The sequence below is a fragment of the Manihot esculenta genome, chromosome 11, assembly GCF_001659605.2.
Source record: "Manihot esculenta cultivar AM560-2 chromosome 11, M.esculenta_v8, whole genome shotgun sequence".
Taxonomy (NCBI): domain Eukaryota; kingdom Viridiplantae; phylum Streptophyta; class Magnoliopsida; order Malpighiales; family Euphorbiaceae; genus Manihot; species Manihot esculenta.
Window position 1 is genome coordinate 4934889 of NC_035171.2, and position 22190 is coordinate 4957078.

The following is a 22190-nucleotide window of genomic DNA, read 5'->3' on the forward strand; positions in this document are numbered from 1 at the left end:
ATCTTAATTTATATTATAATGTCTTTGTATTAGTTTTTATGACATTAATACGATTTTTTTTTTATTGTTTCTTTGAAAATCAATTATTTTACATCAGAAATAATATTAAAATGAAGGCAGCGTTTTATATTATAAAGAAAGTCAATTTTTTTTATTATTTAATGAAAGTGATAGGCGGTTGTCGAAGCCGTCAAAAATAACCTATTATCAATCAACAAATAAATTTGCAGATAGTGGCAATAGGGTCGAACCACAGGGAATTGACACCAAGTATCTTCCTAATAATGACTAAGGCAAGTAATAACAAATAAGTAAAAGAGGGGGGTTTGTTTTGATGAGTTAAAAGCTAAAAGCAAAAGAGAAGAATAATTTAAATAAGTGAGAATATCAATGGGAAAGAGATTCTAGCTGAAGTGTGAGCCTAATTCAGTTTGTTCAGAATTGATCATTGATTATTAAAGACTCCTATTTGATTTCAATAAATCAGTTTTGGTTGTGGAAGACGCTTCTTACAATCCAAATTCCTCCTTAGTTTTAGTTCTATTAGGAAACGTTCGCTAATCAAACACTGATCAACAAGTTGCCAAGGAACGTCCTTGGGGCATTTAGCATCGAACAACCGTTGATCGCATTAAGACTTAGAGAAACCTAATTCTATCCTTGCCAACCGCGTGGTCAAGGCTAGGTTATGCAACTGATTATATTTATGTTCAAACAATTTAAGCAATTACGGACCTAAATCATTCAAACAATTTATCACTTAAGCAATTTAAAAGCAATGGGCCCTTATTGATTCTAAAAGCAAAGTAATAATTATGGAAAAGATCAGATTGCATAAATATTGAAACAAGCAAGAGTTCAACAATGGAGTATTAAACCTCCCAATTCATCACAAATCTGAATATTCTCAACTTCAACTAGAAAATAATGAATTTAGCCACTCATGGTGACTAAAATACACAAAAATAAAGAAGAAAAGAAAGAAGGAAAGTTTCTACTGTGTTGCTGGAGAATTTCCGAAGATGGCAGATGCAGAAAAGAGATCCCTTTGCTGGTTTGGAGGTTGCTCTTTTATAGTTGGAGACTCTCATCCATCTAGGGTTTTGAAATCCCTTATTGACTTGGTCTTTGATTCCTCTTTGGATGTGGATTTTAATTGTAAAAGGAATTCCTTAGGTGAGAAATTGTCTCGTGGCTCCTGGAATTATGTTGGTAGTGATTGAGTTGGATTTGGACTTCTGATAATTCGAATTTCTAATTTCTGCACTTTTCCCGCTCTGCTGTCAACTTCTGCTGTCAAGGTGATTTGGGCAGTTTCTGCGAGTGATTTGGGCAAATCACTTGCCCAATCTGCCCCAATCGCTTTCTGGGATTCAGTCCAGTTTCTGTCTCTGTCTCTGCGAGTGATTTGGCCAGTTCCTGCGAGTGATTTGGCCAAATCACTCAGACCCAATCACTTTTCCAGCTTTTTCTTCACTTTTTCTCTAACTTCCCAATTTCATCCTTTTCTGTAAAAACATAACAAAAACACAAATTAAGCTAGAAAAATGTGTAAATAAACAGTAATAAATATAATAAAAATGTGGCTAAATTATGCTTGATCAGAAAGCAAAGGCAGAAATTTTCCTTAGAGAAATTCATTTTTTTTTTGTAGTAATGCATATCATATTGCATTTAGAAGCCAAGAAGGTAAAGTAAGACGGTTCAAAGGATACAATTCAAGAAAATCAACTTAAAATTTAGTTCATTATAAATTTAAATTCAACTCACAATCACCACCACCGGTTCGATCTGAATTTATAAGCCAACCTGCACTAACTAATTCACAGAAATCCAATCCACCACTGCATGCCAAAATTTATCCGCACCATTCCAATATCGCACAATTATAGCACCGCCACCATTATCAACGTCGAGTAACATAGCACAAGTAAAGCGAGACAATAACGACAGTCAAAAATAGTAGAATTCACGATAATAGACTAACGTGCAATAATAAAAATTATAAAATTTCTCAAGAATACCAACACTGATAAACCAAGCAAAGATCAGAGCACGATAGAAAGGAGACATCTAGAGCTCCGTTGATCATCGGTCAAAAGGAGTGTGAGTCATTAGATGCAGCGGTGCAGTTCCAAAGATGCAACATCGACATTAAGAAAGTCCTTCTCATTGGTGAAAGTGAGGTTGTCAGCCTTCACAAAATTGAAACAAATAATAAGGACTTGCAGGACACAAATTAAAAAAAAAAAAAGCAGAAAGCAAATAAAAGACTCAATTATCGTCTGACTACGGCGAGGGATGATCATGGCAAGAACCATTTTCTGTCGAAAGACAAAAAAGAAGCTAACAAATGGAAATCAAAATAAAATAAAAAAAAAACTATAGTAAATAGAATTTAGAGAAACCCACTAAAATTTCATAAAAAAAACAATTGCTTTCTTCTTTTTTTTTTTTTCTCAATTCTCTTCCTTTTTCTCTCTTATTCTTTCTTCCGTGGGAGAAATTCATTTCAATTCCAAATGAAAGCTGACTTCTAGTATAAAATTTATAAGCCAATTTATAAGGTAGTCTCCGAGATTTAATAAGATCTGATGATCTGAGATCCAGATAATAGGGTTTTTACAAGGGTTCTGTAAAACTGGAAAAGCTTAGACCTAGAGGAGAGTATTTCTCCTTTTATATGTTTCCTTTTATCTGCTAGTGACGTGTAACAGAATGTATATCATTGGGCCACCTGTCCCTGTCACGTTGATATGGACGTACGAGGAAATCAGATCGCTGCCCATGCGTAACGGCCTCTGATTCTCCCCAGGCGCATCCACAAGGCGAATGGGCTGAATTGCTTTCCGGTTCCTCATTTGAGTCCACCTGTGTAGGTACGGACCCGAGGAACCCAAGAGGCCCACAGAGTTAGAGATACAGAGACTGCCCGGCAGTTGCTAGAGGTGAGTGGAACTGAACTGTGTTTTTACATAAATGCAAAGTTTTGAGTATGATTCATGCATCATAAATGCCATGTTATACTAGGGTATATTGCATTAGTGTTCACGAAGGTGATGCATTGCATTGTTTATTGTCGATGGGGATGGACAACATGGAGACCCTTTAGCCCTCTGGTTATTATTTCCATGTAACAGAAGTCCTGAGGAGCTCTTTGAGAGCCGAGCACGGTGTATATTGTATATAACAGAAGTCTTGAGGAGCTCCTTTGAGGGCCGGGCACAGAGCAGAGGGATTTTTGGGTCAGTCCATCCATGATGTGCTTTACTTGTACTATGACGCATTTCATGATAGCATGTTTTATTAAATATTTTTATTGTTCTGCTCACTGGGCTCTAGTAGCTCACCCCTCTCCCTACCCCTATGTTTTTAGGGCCTGAGAGAAGACAGAGTAACAGCAAGGGTAAAGGTTTATGTAATAGTATAGAGTAGTGGACATGATGTATTGTACACAGAGATAATGTAATGTATAGAGATGATGTAATGTATATGAAGATAGTATTGTGCTTGGCCCTAGAGTATGTTATCCCTTGTGTGCATGATCATTTCATTATGTCTTATTGTATTTTATGATGAGAACCAAGCTTGTTATTTGATGATGACCCATCTAGAGCTTATGATGAGAGCTCTAGTATGTGGTTTTATGTTCACAGAGTTAGTGCATGCATAGGTCAAGCTTGGTAAATGCAAAAGTTCAAAATTTTTATGGAAATGTATGATCATGTATGGGATTTAACAGGTACACAGAGTGCACAATAAGCTTGCTACGGGTTCCGGCGACCTTAAGTCGACCTGAATCCTAGCGCTGGTAGCGGTCCGGTTTTCATGTCGTTACAGATTGGTATCAGAGCCCTAGGTTCATATGATCGGACCTATAGAGTGTCGGGCTCATAGAGGTTATAGAAAGGGTAAGCACAATAGGAAAGATCATGTCCACTAGGATAGGATGTAGAGTCCTATCTTAATAATGATGTGCAATGCCATGATTTTATGCATGTGCATTTAATGATATGCTATGTATGTGATGAGGGTTCATGTGTTTCCCCATGGACCATATGTTGCTAATGTTTATGTGTGTATGTTATGTTTTCTGAAGTCAGGATGAGAGGGACTTGTCGATCTGCTAGATTGACTAGAGCTCCACCAAAGAATGAGGGCATGGATGCCCGTCCCCCTGCTTTGCCAAGGGCAATGTCTCAGAGAACAGGCAGAGAAAGAACATCAAGGGACCCTAGAAGGTCTTTTGATGAAAGCAGAAGGGAAACAGAGCAGGGTAGAAGATTAGGTGATGGGAGGGAAGCAATGGATGTTGACCAGAGAAGAGATGGAGGGTTGGGTGTTGGCATGTCTGAGGAGGGTATGGGATCATCACTTAGAGGCGCTCAGGCCTCAGGGTTTGGTTATCCACCCCAATACCAGCCCTTTCCACATGGTCCAGGGTATTCGATGGGAGGTACATCGGATTATCCTAGTTTTAACCCATATCCCACCTTTATGCCTTATTCACCTTTTTACCCACCATATCCACAGTACCCCATGTATCCACCCTCACCCTTCTACCTAAGTCCAACACACCCTACTCCAGGGAGTTCTGCACCTCCTCCACCACCAGTAGAACCAGTAGCTCCTGTTATCCAAACACCTTAACCTGGCCCATCTGAGAGGAGCAAGGTAAAGATGACCGATTACCTGAAGCTGGATGCTCCTAAGTACAAACCAGGAGATGATCCATTTGAGTATCTCAAAACGGTGAAAATGATAGCAGATGAGCTGGGGGCAGATGATACCAGAGCCATTCAGATGGCGGGGTTCACTCTGAAGTGCAAGAAAGCAAAAGAGTGGTTTAATAACTATGTGGACCCTAGACTGGATAACATGACCTGGGGGGAGTTTGCAAATGAGTTTGCTGGATGGGCTTTTCCAGATAGTTCCAGAGAGTTAAAGATGATAGAGTTTGAGCAGCTAAAGCAGACAGATGATATGAGTGTTGATGAGTATACTAACAGGTTCTTGGAGTTGCTGCAATATGTGGGTCAGGCCTATGACACAGATCAGAAGAAGGCTAGGAGGTACACTATGAGGCTTCATCCTAGGTATTCCTCCTTGATCCTAGCAGCAGAGAGGGAGCGTTTCCACACAGTGGTGGATATAGCACGAAAGATGGAGGCTAGTGCCATTATACAGGGGACAGTGAAACAGCCAGTGGCACAGTCTTCGGGTTCTAAGACCCCAGGCAGGGATAAGTCAAATCCCTCTTCTCAGAGTGCAGCAGCTTCAGGCAGTAAAAAGTGGAGTGGCTCCACTAAGAATCCAAAGAAGAACAAGTTCTGGAATAAGCTAAAGGCAGGTCTGGGATTGGGTGGTGGATCCAGCTCAGGCACAGAGGTTCTAGAGTGTATGAGGTGTGGTAAGCCGCACAGGGGAGTTTGTCGTCTCGGGACTACAGCCTGTTTCAGGTGCGGTCAGGAGGGACACATAGCTCGTGAGTGTCCTAGGGCAGCCTTTACAGCACCGTCCTATCAAACAGCTCCAGGCAGTATGCCACAGCCATCAGCTCCAGCCATGACTCAGGGCAGAGGCAGAGGGAGAGGGGCAGCCTCTTCTTCAGCAGGTTCCCGTGGTGAAGGTCCTTCAGCTCCAGCTCGGATCTTCACTATGACACAGCAGGAGGAAAACACGTCTAACACTGTGGTGTCAGGTACTCTCATCATTGGTTGTTCTGATGTGTATGCTATATTAGACCCCGATGCTTCTCATTCATTTGTTGTTCCGAGAGTCATAGAAAGAGTGGGTTTGATGACTTCTGGATTAGAATGTCCCTTTTGGGTCAGTGGGCCAAGTGCGATCCGTCAGTGAAATAAAATAATAAAAATTATTTTATCTTTTAAAATGATTTAATTTTTTATTTAATCAATGAAATATTTTCTGTTAATCTATTTTTTCAAACATCACAATACAGTACGCTATAATAAGTAAAAAATATTTTTCTCTAAATTTTTTATTATTTAAATAAAAATTAAAATTTAGCATATTTTCAAAATTAAATCATAAAATTACCCGATGTAAAATAAGAGAATGAGGTAGAAATTGGAGCTGCTAGATATGAATTGGAAAATTATAAGTTTGAAATGTGATGGTAGCAATGACAGCATTTAGAAGTAGCTAGAACAATAAAGACTTGCAAAACACAAATGAAAAAATAAATAACTCAGTTATAGTTTGACTATGGTGAGGAACGATCATGACAGATGAACCACTCTCTGTCTTATGGCAGAAAAGAAAGCTAAATTTAGATGATTATTTTGTTAATAAATAAAAATTTAGAAAATAAGTTTTTATTTAGAGAAAATGATTTGTAGTTGAAAAATATTTTTAATAAAATAATTTATTTTTACTATTTAATTTTAATTTAAAAAATATTTCATCCATTTCATTATTTTTGAACACTTTACTTTTTCACACATAATTAAAAATATAAATTCTTTTATTAGCTTTTCAATTATACTCGTTTTAAATATATTAAAATTTATTAAATATTAAAAATAATATAAGAGATTTTGTAAAAATAAAATAAAATAAAATAGAATTATAATATTCAAATTATATGCTTTTATAGTCTAACAAAGATAATGGACAATAATTTTGAGACAATCAAAAAGTAAAAGATAAATAAAAATTATGAGATAAAAAGAGTAAAATTTATTTAAAATTTATATGCAGATGTATTAATAAAATAATTTTTAAAATGTAAAAAATTATTTTATTTTTTAAAATCACTTAATTTTTAATTTAATTAATAAACTATTTTTTATTAATCTATTTTTCTAAGCATCACAATACAATACACTATAAAAAGTGAGAAATACTTTTCTTTAAATAATTAAATTGCTAAATTTTGCTGTATCTCCAAGACTAAACTGTAAAATTAGCCGAAGTAAAATAAGAGCATGAGATAGAAATTGGAGCTGCTAAATATGACTTAGGAAAATTATAAGTTTGAAATGTGATTGTAGCAATGACAGCATTTGGAAGTAACTAGAACTACATGTACAATGACTATTCTACGACGACATGTACGAGGACTATTCTATGCAAACTTAATTTTGCATTATATATAACCTTGCCTACGCCTCAGCTTCCAAAGCATCACAGATCGATAACTAAAAAACTACTAGAATTTCTGCAACAATGGCCCAGGCTGATCAGCTACTTCTACTGGATTTGCAACCTAGCCCTTTCGCAGCAAGGGTGAGAATAGCCTTGGCTGACAAGGGATTAAAGTATGAGTCCAAAGAAGAAGATTTGAGCAACAAGAGCCCTCTTCTTCTCAAGATGAACCCAGTTCACAAGCAAATCCCAGTGTTGATCCATAATGGCAGACCCATTTGTGAATCAATGTCAATAGTCGAATACATTGATGAAAACTGGAACCATAAATCTCCATTATTGCCTTCTGATCCTTACCAACGAGCACATGCCAGGTTCTGGGCTGACTATATCGACAAGAAGGTCAGTCAACTAAGCTCTAAATTCTTTTATCTTTTGTTGGCAATTATTGAAATTGGATTGCCTGCAGATTTACCCAATTGGGCGGATGCTGTGGGCATCAAAAGGCGAAACGAAAGAAGCTTCAACAAAGGAGTTGATTGAATGCTTTAAAACATTGGAGGGAGAGCTTGGAGACAAGGCTTACTTCGGAGGTGAAAGCTTCGGCTATGTAGACGTGGCGCTCATTCCATTCTATAGCGTGTTTTACGCATTTGAGAAACTGGGAAACTTTAGCATGGCGGTGGAGTCCCCTAAGCTCCTGGAGTGGGCTCAGAGATGCTTGCAGAAGGAGAGTGTGGCTATGTCTTTATGCGAGCCGAGCAAGGTTTATGAAGTTGTTTTGGAGATAAGGAAGGAGTTGGGGGCTGAGTAGAGACCTTCGATGAGAGCAAAGCTAGCTGCTTGATATACTCTTTTGCACACTAGAGTGTGTTTCTGTTTCAGTGTTCTTGTATTGAAATCTGTTTTCATTTCCAAATAATTAATAAATTGGCTGAAAATAAAAATTTCATAAATTTTATTTTATTTTATATTTTAACTTTAGGTAGTTTTTTTTTCTTTATTTTTTATGAACACCCAATAAGTTCATTGTTTAGAAGATGTGATTCTTGAAAACCCTAACGCTTGAACCCTAACTAAATTCAAACTTAAAGAGTTTGTATTTCTACATAAACTTGTTAAAGATTTTGTAGAATCCAAATACAATTTCATGGCTAAATTTTTCTCGGAAAGGTATATATATTAATGCAGCTATTTTGACTTGGAAATATTATATAAGCATGGCTTGCTGGGTTAGTTGAACATTGACGTGAGCAATGACATTAATGCAGCTATTTTACTTGGAAATATCATATCTTAATTTATATTATAATGTCTTTGTATTAGTTTTTATGACATTAATAGATCCTTCTTGGCCTCGGCTCGTGACTTATCTTCCAGTCCAGTTTGGAATCAGGAGGGAGACCCACCTGTTCGTCATGTGGGTCCATACGCATGCGCGCCCGGGGAGAATCAGGGGCCGTTACGCATGGGACAGAGATCTGATTCCCTCGTACGTCCGTATCAACGTAGCAGGGACAGGTGGTCCAATGATATACGTTCTGTTAACACGTCACTAGCAGACAAAAAAAAACATATAAACGGAGAAATACTCTCCTCTAGAAAGGAGGCTTTTTCCAATTTTACAGAACCCTTGTAAAACCCTATTTTCTGGATCGCAGATCATCAATTGACGCCGTTTGTGGGAAACAACCCTGGTCCTCACGAGTACGGTGCGCTGAGCGAGTACGCTCAGGCCTGTATGGGGGGAAAGAGCCCTATGCGGGTGGATCAAAAGTATCCCACATCGGAAAGAGGTTCAAAGGGAGAAGGCCTTATAAGTCTCTGCCCTTGAAACCCCAGTGGACGCGTTTTAAGTAAAACCATGCGGCCTTGAGCCAAAGCGGACAATATTCACTAGTGTGAACCCAGGACCCAGATGACTCTACGTCATCATATATTAATGCAGCTATTTTGACTTGGAAATATTATATAAGCATGGCTTGCTGGGTTAGTTGAACATTGACGTGAGCAATGACATTAATGCAGCTATTTTACTTGGAAATATCATATCTTAATTTATATTATAATGTCTTTGTATTAGTTTTTATGACATTAATACGATTTTTTTTTATTGTTTCTTTGAAAATCAATTATTTTACATCAGAAATAATATTAAAATGAAGGCAGCGTTTTATATTATAAAGAAAGTCAAATTTTTTTATTATTTAATGAAAGCAATGGCAGAAATTTTCCTGGAGAAATTCATTTTTTTTTTTGTAGTAATGCATATCTTATTGCATTTAGAAGCCAAGAAGGTAAAGTAAGAGGGTTCAAAGGATACAAGAAAATCAACTTAAAATTTAGTTAATTATAAATTTAAATTCAACTCACAATCACCACACCGGTTCGACCCGACCTGAATTTATAAGCCAACCTGCACTAACTAATTCAATCCAATCCACCACTGCATGCCAAAATTTATCCGCACCATTCCAATATCGCACAATTATAACACCGCCACCATTATCAACATCGAGTAACATAGCACAAGTAAAGCGAGACAATAACGACAGTCGAAAATAGTAGAATTCACAATAATAGACTGACATGCAATAATGAAAATTATAAAATTTCTCAAGAATATCAACACTGATAAACCAAGCAAAGATCAGAGCACGATAGAAAAGAGATATCTAGAGCTCAGTTGATCATCGGTCAAAGGGAGTGTGAGTCATTGGATGCAGCGGTGCAGTTCCAAAGATATAACATCGATATTAAGAAAGTCCTTTTCGTCGGTGAAAGTGAGATAGTCAGTCTTCACAAAATTCAAACAAACAATAAGGAATTGCAGAACACAAATAAAAAAAAAGCAGAAAGCAAATAAAAGACTCAATTATCGTCTGACTATGGCGAGGGATGATCATGGCAAGAACCATTCTCTGTCGGAAGACAAAAAAGAAGCTAACAAATGGAAATCAAAATAAAATAAAATAAAACTATAGAAAATAAAATTTAGAGAAACCCACTAAAATTTCATAGAAAAAAAACAATTACTTTTTTTTTTTCTCAATTCTCTTCTTTTTCTCTCTTATTCTTTCTTCCGTGGGAGAAATTCATTTCAATTCCAAATGAAAGCTGACTTCTAGTATAAAATTTATAAGCCAATTTATAAGGTAGTCTCCGAGATTTAATAAGATCTGATGATCTGAGATCCAGATAATAGGGTTTTTACAAGGGTTCTGTAAAACTAGAAAAGCTTAGACCTAGAGGAGAGTATTTCTCCTTTTATATGTTTCCTTTTGTCTGCTAGTGACGTGTAACAGAATGTATGTCATTGGGCCACCTGTCCCTGTCACGTTGATATGGACGTACGAGGAAATCAGATCGTTGCCCATGCGTAACGGCCTCTGATTCTCCCCGGGCGCGTCCACAAGGCGAATGGGTTGAATTCCTTCCCGGTTCCTCATTTGAGTCCACCTGTGTAGGTACGGACCCGAGGAACCCAAGAGGCCCACAGAGTTAGAGATACAGAGACTGCCCAGCAGTTGCTAGAGGTGAGTGGAACTGAACTGTGTTTTTACATAAATGCAAAGTTTTGAGTATGATTCATGCATCATAAATGCCATGTTATACTAGGGTGTATTGCATTAGTGTTCACGAAGGTGATGCATTGCATTGTTTATTGTCGATGGGGATGGACAACATGGAGACCCTTTAGCCCTCTGGTTATTATTTCCATGTAACAGAAGTCCTGAGGAGCTCTTTGAGAGCCGAGCACAATGTATATTGTATGTAACAGAAGTCTTGAGTAGCTCCTTTGAGGGCCGGGCACAGAGCAGAGGGATTTTTGGGTCAGTCCATCCATGATGTGCTTTACTTGTACTATGACGCATTTCATGATAGCATGTTTTATTAAATATTTTTATTGTTCTGCTCACTGGGCTCTAGTAGCTCACCCCTCTCCCTACCCCTATGTTTTCAGGGCCTGAGAGAAGACTGAGTAACAGCAAGGATAAAGGTTTATGTAATAGTATAGAGTAGTGGACATGATGTATTGTACACAGAGATAATGTAATGTATAGAGATGATGTAATGTATATGAAGATAGTATTGTGCTTGGCCCTAGAGTATGTTATCCCTTGTGTGCATGATCATTTCATTATGTCTTATTGTAATTTATGATGAGAACCAAGCTTGTTATTTGATGATGACCCATCTAGAGCTTATGATGAGAGCTCTAGTATGTGGTTTTATGTTCACAGAGTTAGTGCATGCATAGGTCAAGCTTGGTAAATGCAAAAGTTCAAAATTTTTATGGAAATGTATGATCATGTATGGGATTTAACAGGTACACAGAGTGCACAATAGGCTTGCTACGGGTTCCGGCGACCTTAAGTCGACCTGAATCCTAGCGCTGGTAGCGGTCCGGTTTTCAAGTCGTTACAGATTGGTATCAAAGCCCTAGGTTCATATGATCGGACCTATAGAGTATCGGGCTCATAGAGGTTATAGAAAGGGTAAGCACAATAGGAAAGATCATGTCCACTAGGATAGGATGTAGAGTCCTATCTTAATAATGATGTGCAATGCCATGATTTTATGCATGTGCATTTAATGATATGCTATGTATGTGATGAGGGTTCATGTGTTTCCCTATGGACCATATGTTGCTAATGTTTATGTGTGTATGTTATGTTTTCAGAAGTCAGGATGAGAGGGACTTGTCGATCTGCTAGATTGACTGGAGCTCCACCAAAGAATGAGGGCATGGATGCCCGTCCCCCTGCTTTGCCAAGGGCAATGTCTCAGAGAACAGGCAGAGACAGAACATCAAGGGACCCTAGAAGGTCTTTTGATGAAAGCAGAAGGGAAACAGAGCAGGGTAGAAGATTAGGTGATGGGAGGGAAGCAATGGATGTTGACCAAAGAAGAGATGGAGGGTTGGGTGTTGGCATGTCTGAGGAGGGTATGGGATCATCACTTAGAGGCGCTCAGGCCTCAGGGTTTGGTTATCCACCCCAATACCAGCCCTTTCCACATGGTCCAGGGTATTCGATGGGAGGTACATCGGATTATCCTAGTTTTAACCCATATCCCACCTTTATGCCTTATTCACCTTTTTACCCACCATATCCACAGTACCCCATGTATCCACCCTCACCCTTCTACCTAAGTCCAGCACACCCTACTCCAGGGAGTTCTGCACCTCCTCCACCACCAGTAGAACCAGTAGCTCCTGTTATCCAAACACCTCAACCTAGCCCATCTGAGAGGAGCAAGGTAAAGATGACCGATTACCTAAAGCTGGATGCTCCTAAGTACAAACCAGGAGATGATCCATTTGAGTATCTCAAAACGGTGAAAATGATAGCAGATGAGCTGGGGGCAGATGATACCAGAGCCATTCAGATGGCGGGGTTCACTCTGAAGTGCAAGAAAGCAAAAGAGTGGTTTAATAACTATGTGGACCCTAGACTGGATAACATGACCTGGGGGGAGTTTGCAAATGAGTTTGCTGGATGGGCTTTTCCAGATAGTTCCAGAGAGTTAAAGATGATAGAGTTTGAGCAGCTAAAGCAGACAGATGATATGAGTGTTGATGAGTATACTAACAGGTTCTTGGAGTTGCTGCAATATGTGGGTCAGGCCTATGACACAGATCAGAAGAAGGCTAGGAGGTACACTATGAGGCTTCATCCTAGGTATTCCTCCTTGATCCTAACAGCAGAGAGGGAGCGTTTCCACACAGTGGTGGATATAGCACGAAAGATGGAGGCTAGTGCCATTATACAGGGGACAGTGAAACAGCCAGTGGCACAGTCTTCGGGTTCTAAGACCCCAGGCAGGGATAAGTCAAATCCCTCTTCTCAGAGTGCAGCAGCTTCAGGCAGTAAAAAGTGGAGTGGCTCCACTAAGAATCCAAAGAAGAACAAGTTCTGGAATAAGCTAAAGGCAGGTCTGGGATTAGGTGGTGGATCGAGCTTAGGCACAGAGGTTCCAGAGTGTATGAGGTGTGGTAAGCCTGTTTCAGGTGCGGTCAGGAGGGACACATAGCTCGTGAGTGTCCTAGGGCAGCCTTTACAGCACCGTCCCATCAAACAGCTCCAGGCAGTATGCCACAGCCATCAGCTCCAGCCACGACTCAGGGCAGAGGCAGAGGGAGAGGGGCAGCCTCTTCTTCAGCAGGTTCCCGTGGTGAAGGTCCTTCAGCTCCAGCTCGGATCTTCACTATGACACAGCAGGAGGAAAATTAACACGTCTAACACTGTGGTGTCAGGTACTCTCATCATTGGTTGTTCTGATGTGTATGCTTTATTAGACCCCGGTGCTTCTCATTCATTTGTTGTTCTGAGAGTCATAGAGAGAGTGGGTTTGATGACTTCTGGGTTAGAATGTCCCCTTTGGGTCAGTGGACTCAAGTGCAATCCGTCAGTGAAATAAAATAATAAAAATTATTTTATCTTTTAAAATGGTTTAATTTTTTATTTAATCAATGAAATATTTTCTGTTAATCTATTTTTTCAAACATCACAATACAGTACGCTATAATAAGTAAAAAATATTTTTCTCTAAATTTTTTATTATTTAAATAAAGATTAAAATTTAGCATATTTTCAAAATTAAATCATAAAATTACCCGATGTAAAATAAGAGAATGAGGTAGAAATTGGAGCTGCTAGATATGAATTGGAAAATTATAAGTTTGAAATGTGATGGTAGCAATGACAGCATTTAGAAGTAGCTAGAACAATAAAGACTTGCAAACCACAAATGAAAAAATAAATAACTCAGTTATAGTTTGACTATGGTGAGGAACGATCATGACAGATGAACCACTCTCTGTCTTATGGCAGAAAAGAAAGCTAAATTTAGATGATTATTTTGTTAATAAATAAAAATTTAGAAAATAAGTTTTTATTTAGAGAAAATGATTTGTAGTTGAAAAATATTTTTAATAAAATAATTTATTTTTACTATTTAATTTTAATTTAAAAAATATTTCATCCATTTCATTATTTTTGAACACTTTACTTTTTCACACATAATAAAAAATATAAATTCTTTTATTAGCTTTTCAATTATACTCATTTTAAATATATTAAAATTTATTAAATATTAAAAATAATATAAGAGATTTTTTAAAAATAAAATAAAATAAAATAGAATTATAATATTCAAATTATATGCTTTTATAGTCTAACAAAGATAATGGACAATAATTTTGAGACAATCAAAAAGTAAAAGATAAATAAAAATTATGAGATAAAAAGAGTAAAATTTATTTAAAATTTATATGCAGATGTATTAATAAAATAATTTTTACAATGTAAAAAATTATTTTATTTTTTAAAATCACTTAATTTTTAATTTAATTAATAAACTATTTTTTATTAATCTATTTTTCTAAGCATCACAATACAATACACTATAAAAAGTGAAAAATATTTTTCTTTAAATAATTAAATTGCTAAATTTTGCTGTATCTCCAAGACTAAACTGTAAAATTAGCCGAAGTAAAATAAGAGCATGAGATAGAAATTGGAGCTGCTAAATATGACTTAGGAAAATTATAAGTTTGAAATGTGATTGTAGCAATGACAGCATTTGGAAGTAACTAGAACTACATGTACAATGACTATTCTACGACGACATGTACGAGGACTATTCTATGCAAACTTAATTTTGCATTATATATAACCTTGCCTACGCCTCAGCTTCCAAAGCATCACAGATCGATAACTAAAAAACTACTAGAATTTCTGCAACAATGGCCCAGGCTGATCAGCTACTTCTACTGGATTTGCAACCTAGCCCTTTCGCAGCAAGGGTGAGAATAGCCTTGGCTGAAAAGGGATTAAAGTATGAGTCCAAAGAAGAAGATTTGAGCAACAAGAGCCCTCTTCTTCTGAAGATGAACCCAGTTCACAAGCAAATCCCAGTGTTGATCCATAATGGCAGACCCATTTGTGAATCAATGTCAATAGTTGAATACATTAATGAAATCTGGAACCACAAATCTCCATTATTGCCTTCTGATCCTTACCAACGAGCACATGCCAGGTTCTGGGCTGACTATATCGACAAGAAGGTCAGTTAACTAAGCTCTAAATTCTTTTATCTTTTGTTGGCAATTATTGAAATTGGATTGCCTGCAGATTTACCCAATTGGGCGGATGCTGTGGGCATCAAAAGGCGAAACGAAAGAAGCTTCAACAAAGGAGTTGATTGAATGCTTTAAAACATTGGAGGGAGAGCTTGGAGACAAGGCTTACTTCGGAGGTGAAAGCTTCGGCTATGTAGACGTGGCGCTCATTCCATTCTATAGCGTGTTTTACGCATTTGAGAAACTGGGAAACTTTAGCATGGCTGTGGAGTCCCCTAAGCTCCTGGAGTGGGCTCAGAGATGCTTGCAGAAGGAGAGTGTGGCTAAGTCTTTATGCGAGCCGAGCAAGGTTTATGAAGTTGTTTTGGAGATAAGGAAGGAGTTGGGGGCTGAGTAGAGACCTTCGATGAGAGCAAAGCTAGCTGCTTGATATACTCTTTGGCACACTAGACTAGAGTGTGTTTCTGTTTCAGTGTTCTTGTATTGAAATCTGTTTTCATTTCCAAATAATTAATAAATTGGCTGAAAATAAAAATTTCCCTTTTTGAAAGGGAAATGAATACGATTTTGCTAAGTTTAGGGTTGGGCTCCTCCGTGGTAGTGGATAGTGTAATAGCAATGAATTTATTTCCCTTTTTGAACTGCTACGCTAAATATCCTAATAAATTGGCTGAAAATAAAAAATTCATAAATTTTATTTTATTTTTTAACTTTAGGTAGTTTTTTTTTTCTTTATTTTTTTATGAACACCCAATAATTTCATTGTTTAGAAGATGTGATTCTTGACCTAAGTAAATTCAAACTTAGAGTTTGTATTTCTACATAAACTTGTTAAAAACGAATTGACATAAATTCTAATATAAAATGAGAGTAGAACTTGGAAATATTATATAAGCATGGTTGCTGGGTTAGTTGAACATTGACGTGAGCAATGACAACATTTGAAAGCTACAAAATTCCTCAACCAAATGAAATTGCAATATAAAAAAGCTTGCCTAGGCCTCAATTTCATAGCAATCTCACAGAGAAAACAATTCCCACATCTACTATCTCCACTTTTCTTCTCAATTTCTGCAATAATGTCCCAGGCCGACGAGCTAATTCTATTGGAGTGGTACCCTAGTCCTTTCGCAGCAAGGGTGAGGATAGCCTTGGCTGAAAAGGGATTAAATTATGAGTCCAGACCAGAAGATTTAACCAACAAGAGTCCTCTTCTTCTACAGATGAACCCAGTTAACAAGCAAATCCCAGTGTTGATCCTGTTAATAAAAACAGAGCAGAACAGAGAATATGAGGAAAAATGGGATATCCTTTTATTCATCAAATGCTCTTTAAATACAATCACAAAATGATCAAAAACCCAGATTTCGTGGATACTAAATATCTCACGTCAACAATAAAATAGGAACTAAAATAACAAACATTGACTTATTAAAACTAACAGTAAAAGTGCAGTAAATATTTTTGCATTATTATCTAACATACTCCTCCTTAATGCAAAAATCTATAACTTGTAACTTATCTCTGAGATATGCAAACTTCTCAAGAGGAAGAGCTTTTGTAAACAAATCAGCTACTTGCTCTCTTGAATTGCAAAACTCTAACTGGATACTTCCTTCCGCAACCTGCTCCCTTATAAAATGATGACGAATATCAATGTGCCTTGTCCTTTGGTGATGAACTGGATTTTTGGCCATTGAAATTGTGGACTGATTATCACAGTAGATAACAGTTGCTTCTTTCTGCTCAAACTTCATATCTTGCAAAATTCGTCTGAGCCAAATAGCTTGACAAGTTGCTGAGGTGACTGCCATATATTCAGCTTCAGACGACGATAATGCTGTGGATGGTTGTTTTCTAGAACTCCAGGATATGGCACTAGACCCAAGCAAGAATAAATATCCTGTAGTACTTCTACGGTCATCCAAGGAACCTGCCCAATCACTGTCAGAGAAACCATACAATTTAAAATTGTCTGAGCTAGAATAGAACAGCCCATAAGAAGAGGTTCCCTTTAAGTATCTTAACACTCTCTTCGCAGCACCAAAATGAACCTTGCTCGGACTTTGCATAAATCTTGACAGGAGACTAGTTGCTTGCAAAATATCCGGACGACTATTTGTCAAATAAAGTAAACTTCCCACCAAACTCCGATATAATTGAGAATCTACTTTCTCTTCTCCATCATCCAAGCAATATTTATGGTTTGTGATCATTGGAGTTGTGACTGAATTGCAATCTTTCATGTTAAATTTTGTAAGCAGATCATTCACATATTTTTGTTGTGAAACAAAAATTCCAGCTTTACCTTGACTCACTTCCAAACCCAAAAAATAACTCATGAGTCCCAAATCAGTCATATCAAATTCGGTCACCATAATCTTCTTAAATTCAGTGGATAACTCAATACTATTTCCAGTATAGATTAAGTCATCCACATAAAGGCAAATGATCAATACCTCATTGTCTGCTTTTCTCTTGACATACAAAGTGGGCTCGCTTGCACTCTTTTGAAAACCATTTCTGCAAAAATGTGAGTCGATTCTCCCATACCAGGCCCTCGGAGCCTGCTTGAGGCCGTAGAGAGCTTTCTTCAACCTGTACACTTTCTTTTCTTCACCAGAAATTTCATAGCCCTTCGGTTGTTGCACATAAACCTCTTCTTCCAAAATACCATTTAAAAAGGCCGATTTGACATCAAACTGAAAAACTTTCCAGTTAAGATAAGCAGCAATAGAAAGAGTAGCTCGAATAGTGTCAAACCTTGCCACTGGAGAAAATGTTTCTTCGAAGTCAACACCTTCACGCTGCATATAACCACGTGCAACTAACCGAGCTTTGTGTCTCTGGATAGACCCATCAGGCTTGTGTTTTACCTTGTACACCCATTTCAGCCCCACAACTTCTTTACCAAATGGCAAGTCAACCAACTCCCACGTTTTGTTTTTCTCTAAGGCATCCATCTCTTCATCCATTGCCTTTTGCCATTCTATGATTTTTGTTGCTTCTTCAAAACTGCTTGGTTCTTGAGTGACCACAAGATGACATTCATCAAGTTGCTCATAAACCTCCTGTAAGGATCTCCATTTTCGTGGAGGTGTACTTGATGAAGAGGATGATGTCGAACTAGAAGGACTGGAAATGGGAGTATTTGGAGATGATGAATCTGAACCACCATTGTTACCTTCATTTTGAATTTGTTCAGGAATAAATTCTTCATTATTTTGTGAAAAATGTACCCCTGGCTGCATCTCACTCCAACTCCATTCACTTTTCTCATCAAAAATGACATCACGGCTAATTATTAATTTTTTGTAAAGAGGATCATAAAAACGATAACCTTTAGTTTCCATACTGTAACCCACAAAAATACACCTCACACTATTTTCATCAAGTTTTCCTCTCTTTTGAGATGGCACTAACACATAAGCAACACAACCAAAGATCTTAAAATGTTTTACCTTTGGTTTCCACCCATTCCAAGCTTCAAATGGTGTTTGATTTGATAAAGCTGATGTAGAACTCCGGTTAAGAATGTAGGCAGCAGTATGAATAGCTTCTGCCCAAAAACTTTTTGGAAGATTTTTGGCTTTCAACATACTCTTGGCCATCTCCACAAGACTTCTATTTTTCCTCTCTGCCACCCCATTTTGTTGGGGAGTATAACTTGCTGTAAGCTGCCTTTGAATCCCAAAATCTTCACATAATTTGTCAAATTCTGCAGAGATAAATTCACCTCCTCGATCCGTCCGCAAAATTTTTACTGCATTGCCACTTTGTTTTTCAATCACGCTCCTGAATTTCTTGAATGTTGGCAGCACCTCTGATTTATTTTTAAGAAAGAAAACCCAAGTCATTCGACTATAATCATCTACAAAGACAACAAAGTACCTGCTGCCATTAAGAGATGAAGTACGCATCGGCCCGCAAACATCAGCATGTATAAGTTCAGCTGTTTGAGAAATCTTCAAACAGGAGTGAATACCCTTTTCTCATAAATTGACCGACGCTTAAAAGACTTGAGTCCAAATCAGGCACGTAGAGAACATCTTTAATCTCACAATCATTCATCTTCACAATTCCTTTGCCATGGGCTTGACGAATTGTTCCATCCGCCATTTTAACATTGGATTTGAAGGACTTATCCAAACAAACAAAAGCCCCCAAATTAGCAGTCACATGTTTACTGCTAGCACTGTCCATATACCACACATTAGAATCACATTCTTTAGTAGCCAAGGCAGCAAGAAATAAACTTTCACATTCATCTTTATTCTCTTGCTCGACCAAATTTGCTTGATTTCCTTTCTGTCGACAATACTTTGCTATATGACCTTGTTTCCCGCAATTATAGCATGTAAAATTACGGGAACGATTTTCACCTTTACTGGTTTCAGTGTTGTAATTCTGACTCTGACCACCAGCTCGTCCACCCCCTCTGTTACCTCTGCCTCCTCTTCTTCCATGCAAAGAATGTCCACCGCGATTATTATGGTCATTGCTATAATTTTCTCCTTCTTTAGATATCTGCAATTTGGCATGAAAGGCTTTTTCTACATCATCTTCTTCGTAACCGCGGTGCCTATCTTCATGGGATTGTAAAGAACCCATCAACTCATCAATAGTCAGGGTGCTTAAGTTCTTCGATTCTTCTATTGCAGCTACGGCAGACTCGTACTTCTTGGGCAAACTCCGCAAAATTTTCTCCACAACCTTTTGATCAGACAACCGCTCCCCGTACTTTCGCATTTGGTTTACAACTTCCATTACTCTATTGAAATATTCATGCATAGACTCGCTATCCTTCATAACAAAGCAATCAAACTTCCTGCGAAGTGTCTGCAGCTTTACTGTAACCACCTTCTCAACACCTTGGTAGTTAGTGTGAAGTATATCCCATGCTACTTTCGCTTTTGTTGCAGCAGAAATTCGAGGAAAAATAGCATCATCTACAGCTTGTTGGATGAGAAAAAGAGCTTTGTTATCTTTCTTCAGCAAGTCTTTGAGAGTTTCAGCGGATGCTGTTTCGTTGTAACCATTCTCCACAAAATCCCATAACTCTTGGGAAAGGAAAAGAGTTTTCATTTTGACACTCCAGATATCATAATTGTCGATTCCTCGAAGGATTGGAACCGAAGGTTGTGAGAGATTAACTCCTACTGAATTATAAGCCATCTGGACGAGAACCAGGCTCTGATACCAGATGTTAATAAAAACAGAGCAGAACAGAGAATATGAGGAAAAATGGGATATCCTTTTATTCATCAAATGCTCTTTAAATACAATCACAAAATGATCAAAAACCCAGATTTCGTGGATACTAAATATCTCACGTCAACAATAAAATAGGAACTAAAATAACAAACATTGACTTATTAAAACTAACATTAAAAGTGCAGTAAATATTTTTGCATTATTATCTAACAGATCCATAATGGCAGACCCATTTGCGAGTCAACGGTAATAGTAAAATACATTGACGAAGTCTGGAACCACAAGTCTCCATTGTTCCCCTCTGATCCTCACCAACGAGCACATGCCAAATTCTGGGATGACTATGTCGACAAGAAGGTCAGTTAATTAAATTTCAATTTTCTACGTAAGAAATTGAAGTACTATAAGATTGATCTCACTTTCCTTTGCAATGGGTATCCATAGATTTTTGGTGGAGGGATGCAGTGGGCAGCATCAAAAGGGGAAGTGAAAGAAGCTGCAAAGAAGGATCTGATTGGGTGCTTTAAAACATTGGAGGAAGAGCTTGGAGACAAGCCTTTCTTCGGAGGTGAAAGTTTCGGCTACGTTGATTTGGTCCTCATTCCATGCTATAGCTTGTTCTATACATATGAGAGCTTGGGAAATTTGAGCATGGCAGAGGAGTGCCCAAAGATCGTGGACTGGGCGCAGAGATGCTTGCAAAAGGAGAGTGTCTCTAAGTCTTTATGTGATCAGCAGAAGTCGTATGCTATTATCTCGGAGATAAGCAGAAGCGGATCTGCATGGACTTCAGTCCAAAAATTCTTAGACAAACTTGATCTACTACAAAATTCATAAGTTTTAATTAATAAAACTGTATTGTGTTTCCATAATTATCAATAAACATATAATTAATGAAGAATTCCTTTGGTTTATAAATGGTGATTTGGTCTATATATCATAGTGTGGAAACCCAAAAGCCTCAATAGATCTAACAGGAATTAGTACAGATAGCTCACTTCCATTATAGCATTTGTTGAACTAGTGTTTGAGATAATTGCTTCTGCTCTGGACACTAATTTACAACGCAACAACAGAATTCTATTCAAGTTCTTCAAAATTTCAAATTTTCAAGAACAGAACCCCAAAAACCAGTAGAGAGGAAGCTCAACAAGTAATAGAGTTTCCCTTCTCTCATGCCATCTTTGAACAATTGACCCGGACCTGTCCATCTGAACCTGTCAAGACTTGGAGATTGGAGAGCTTCACCATTGCTCGTGCAAAATCTCGGCGGAAAAGAGAGACATCTGAAGCGTATGCATTCACCCATTTGGCAGTTTCTTCCCCAGACATCAGTTGTTGATCGGAAACTAGGTTTCCTCTACCTTGTAGAAGAGTCCGGTAATACAATCTGCCAAAATCTATTCCAGGTCCCTCATAAGCCATATTGATTCCTGGCTCCTCAAGCGAAGACAGTTGTGTGCTTCTTCTCGGCTTCTCAGAAGTTGAAGACTGTGATCCCATATTACAGTCAGGTGATGATGCTTTTGATAATAACTTTGAGCAACCAAACGGAGCTAACAGTGTTGATGGTAATGAATCTGCTAATGATGCAGAACTGTTGTTGCATATGAACCTCAACATGTTAAGGAATTGAGTATCAAGAGAAGGATCAGGTTTATTAGTCCCATTATAGTTGTAGAGACGGTTTCTGAAAAATTTGCAGTGGATCATTCCAATGCTGTGACCACCTAGAAGCAACACAAGGAAACAATTTTGTAAAAGTAACAATTATTTTCCT

At 37.8% G+C, this 22190-nt stretch overlaps 4 protein-coding genes across 4 annotated transcripts; 3 read left to right on the forward strand and 1 right to left on the reverse strand.

Moving 5' to 3' along the window:
- The first annotated feature begins 7095 nt into the window (after positions 1–7095).
- On the forward strand, positions 7096–8080 carry LOC110626138 (probable glutathione S-transferase parC). Its single transcript, XM_021771896.2, has 2 exons — positions 7096–7512; positions 7580–8080. Exons 1-2 carry the CDS (start codon positions 7192–7194, stop codon positions 7922–7924), a joined length of 666 nt encoding a protein of 221 aa, XP_021627588.1. The 5' UTR covers positions 7096–7191; the 3' UTR covers positions 7925–8080.
- Positions 8081–14760: 6680 nt separating this feature from the next.
- LOC110625801 (probable glutathione S-transferase parC) lies at positions 14761–15630 on the forward strand. Its single transcript, XM_021771451.2, has 2 exons — positions 14761–15181; positions 15249–15630. The coding sequence occupies exons 1-2, from the start codon at positions 14861–14863 to the stop codon at positions 15591–15593; spliced, it is 666 nt and encodes a 221-aa protein (XP_021627143.1). The 5' UTR covers positions 14761–14860; the 3' UTR covers positions 15594–15630.
- A 4810-nt stretch (positions 15631–20440) lies between these two features.
- LOC122725137 (glutathione S-transferase 3-like) lies at positions 20441–21247 on the forward strand. The gene is made up of 3 exons (XM_043961903.1): positions 20441–20509; positions 20624–20767; positions 20855–21247. The coding sequence occupies exons 1-3, from the start codon at positions 20441–20443 to the stop codon at positions 21245–21247; spliced, it is 606 nt and encodes a 201-aa protein (XP_043817838.1).
- Positions 21248–21583: 336 nt separating this feature from the next.
- LOC110626716 (putative Peroxidase 48) lies at positions 21584–22123 on the reverse strand. The gene has a single exon (XM_021772766.1). The coding sequence runs from the start codon at positions 22121–22123 to the stop codon at positions 21584–21586; it is 540 nt and encodes a 179-aa protein (XP_021628458.1).
- Between the last annotated feature and the right edge of the window lie 67 nt (positions 22124–22190).